The 2960-nt window shown below is 33.2% G+C and overlaps 1 protein-coding gene across 1 annotated transcript in view; it reads left to right on the forward strand.

Annotated features, from left to right (window-relative positions):
• The window catches only part of LOC106469927 (kynurenine--oxoglutarate transaminase 3-like), a 40267-nt gene that overhangs the window by 32205 nt on the left and 5102 nt on the right, over positions 1–2960 (forward strand). Inside the window, exons 9-10 of the mRNA XM_013930449.2 lie at positions 1290–1379; positions 1601–1787. Of these exons, the coding sequence (XP_013785903.2) occupies positions 1290–1379; positions 1601–1787 (277 nt within the window). The remainder of the gene's footprint in view (positions 1–1289; positions 1380–1600; positions 1788–2960) is intronic.

Consider the following 2960-nt stretch of genomic DNA (forward strand, 5'->3'; position numbering starts at 1 on the left):
TCCCTATATATATATATATATATATATATTGTGACTTTTTTCCCTACATTTGTACCAACCAGGTTCTCTTATGTACATTTTAATCTCACAAACTAAGTTCCCTAGACTCTGATCTGAGAGACTAAGTAACTTATAAATTAATTACGTTACAAAATAAAGTAACTGGAAAAGTAAAACTTTCTTCAGCGTTTATAGCGTATTAAAAAAACATCTCTATGAATGAAAAACGTCAGATTTTAGAACTTAGCAACTGTTTGAGGTATTGTTTATTTCGTACACTAAAACAATTATGTGGCACAATTAGGGTTACACGATGTCCCAGTTTCTAGCCTATTTTGTGTGTGTCTCGTACAGAAACAGTAAATGTACTAAATCGTCACAGTTCCTCTGTACCTCATCTGAATGTGATATATTCGGTTTGTTATTATATTATTCACTTGAATAATCCTCTAACAAAGACAGATCATATGCCTTCTTAATCTAACCTGTCATTTGGTAGGAATTGAGATTTGAAGACCTGCTGGGCTTTGAAAAAGAAAACTAAGAAGTGATATTTTTCTTTCGAGTATGTTCAAGACAACTTAGTCGCGTTTTTATTTTTATTCAGGATCTGTTTAACAAGCCAAGCTTTTAAAAAGTTTAGTTTGTCTATGGTTTAAAATGCGTTGCAGTAAGCTTCAAATCGTTTACCAAATGGTAAAAAGTATGCTTTTCTAATTTAAACTGTTTCAGAGCTGTTGCAGTTCTACTCACATGAAAATAAGTCCCAGTTTCACTTTGGAAATCTGATAACCGTAGGCAAAAGCTTTTCAATTTTTAAAGCATTCTATCTTCACACTTCTTACCACTCCTACTCAAGCTCAAAACTGGCTGGCTGCTGTGTAGCGAAAAGGTGAGCGAAAACGAAAAATGTATTTTTGATGTATCACATGATTCGACTAGTTACTGGAATTTTATGTATTAAATTTCTTTCTCTAAGCCACCGTTTTGGCTGGAGCAGCTGTGACACCTAGAGACACAAAGTCATATTTGATATGAATAGATAGTATATTTCCTTCTTCTTTTCCGCGCGTTTGTTTGGGTTGCCATATCCATTAAAAAATTCAGTATTGTGTTAAGTAATTATTATTTGTGAGAAACGTTTTCCACTGTCAAATCTTTATTGATTACTTATACTTGCTACCTTTGTTCATGGTGTATGTGCTTGTTTCTCTAGGTATGCTTTTATTTTTAAACTTTACCATGTTAAAAACAAACAAACAGGAATATCAATACAAATCTACTTACAGCTAGGCTGGGCCTATGGACCACAGGAGCTTTTACAGTCAGTCCAACAAACTCATATTTGCTGTGTTGGCGGTTGCTGCACGCCCATTCAGGTAAATTCAGCGTGTTATATATATGTTTGATTAATTATTATTTTTAATTCTGATTCATAGCAAAGGCTTAGAACTTTTAAGGTAATTATAAAGTATACAATGATTTCTTCTTTTAACCAGCTTATTATACTTAAATCATATTACTTAATTAGGTAATTTTAACAATATACTGAAAGATGTGATTGCAATAACTCTATAGTCTTGTTGATATCCTATTGTAGGAGGCTGTGGCAGTTGGGTTTGAAATTGAAATGGAACGTATGGGAACATCATGCAGCTTCTGGAAAGGCCTAGTGGAATCTTTAGAATCAAAGCGAAATCGTTTGGCTCAGTTATTGACTTCCATAGGAGTTACACCAACTGTTCCTCAAGGATCTTACTTTATGATTGTTGATTTCTCAAACCTAAGTATTGATTCTAATGTTTACATTGACGTTTGCATCAAACAACAATATTAAAGCATTTATATGTTAGTAACGAGTAGAACAGATCTGTGCTAAAAGAACGCTTTTATTTAAAGGCAACTTATAAGCTGTTGCTTAAAGTTTAAATATTGTTTTATTAAATGCTATTCAGAATTGAAGAAAAAACAAAGACAATTGTATGTTTCACAAAAACTTCACTTATTCGCGACCATAGTTTCGCCAGTAAAGGCATCATCAGGTACAGACTGAAATCCGTCAGTCCAATCAGTGGTGGTTATTTTGGTCTGAAGGATAACCAAGGGCGGTAAGAAACTTCTACTTCTCTTCACCCCCCTTCGTGGCCAATTGGTAGGGACTTTAACAGGAAATGTATTGATGTTCTTCAAACTGGTAATTTGATGAAGACTGAATCATTTTCACGCGACTTACTGCCTCAAGCTATCCGGAAAAGCAGCGAATTTACAGACTGAAATGGTTTGTAAACAAGTTTATATATATATATTTTATACAAAGAGTCGGAAGTAACCTTGACATTTACCTTGAGTCAAGTGGGATGAGAAGTGGGGAGGAGACGGGTCATAAGTGAAAGGCCAATGTCATCTCGTTTGTTGACTCGCATTCAAAATTTTATTAAACTATTATTTTATGAATTTATGTCAATAGGTTTGGTAGCAAATTGTAGATTATCATTCAAATTTTAGAACTATATATTACTCGATTTCTTAATTTAAAAGTAAATATTAAAAAAAGATAAACATCGATTTTTGTGTGTCACGTGGTATGTTGAATGCAGCACTGGTTCAAATTAGATGTTTGCGAAGTCAAAATACTAAGTCTATAGTTTCGTACGAATTAGAAACTCAAATTACAGATATTGACAAACTAAACTATAAAATAATAAGATCTTATATTTTCTATTTTCTAAGATATTGCTCATGTAATAAATCAAACCCCGCCAACTTCTTTTTATTTTTGGAAACGCTCCCTTATATACACTTACTTCTATACATGACATGAATAACCAATCGGAAGCTCAGAATTTCCCCCTAGTTGTTTTCTCAGTATTTGTAACGTGGCTAGCGCCATTTATTCCTTTTGAACCAAGATTTCAATGAGGTAGGTTGTGTCTTTAGTCTGTTCGAAATTTCATATTTGT

This window comes from Limulus polyphemus, unplaced genomic scaffold, assembly GCF_000517525.1.
Source record: "Limulus polyphemus unplaced genomic scaffold, Limulus_polyphemus-2.1.2 Scaffold3727, whole genome shotgun sequence".
Taxonomy (NCBI): domain Eukaryota; kingdom Metazoa; phylum Arthropoda; class Merostomata; order Xiphosura; family Limulidae; genus Limulus; species Limulus polyphemus.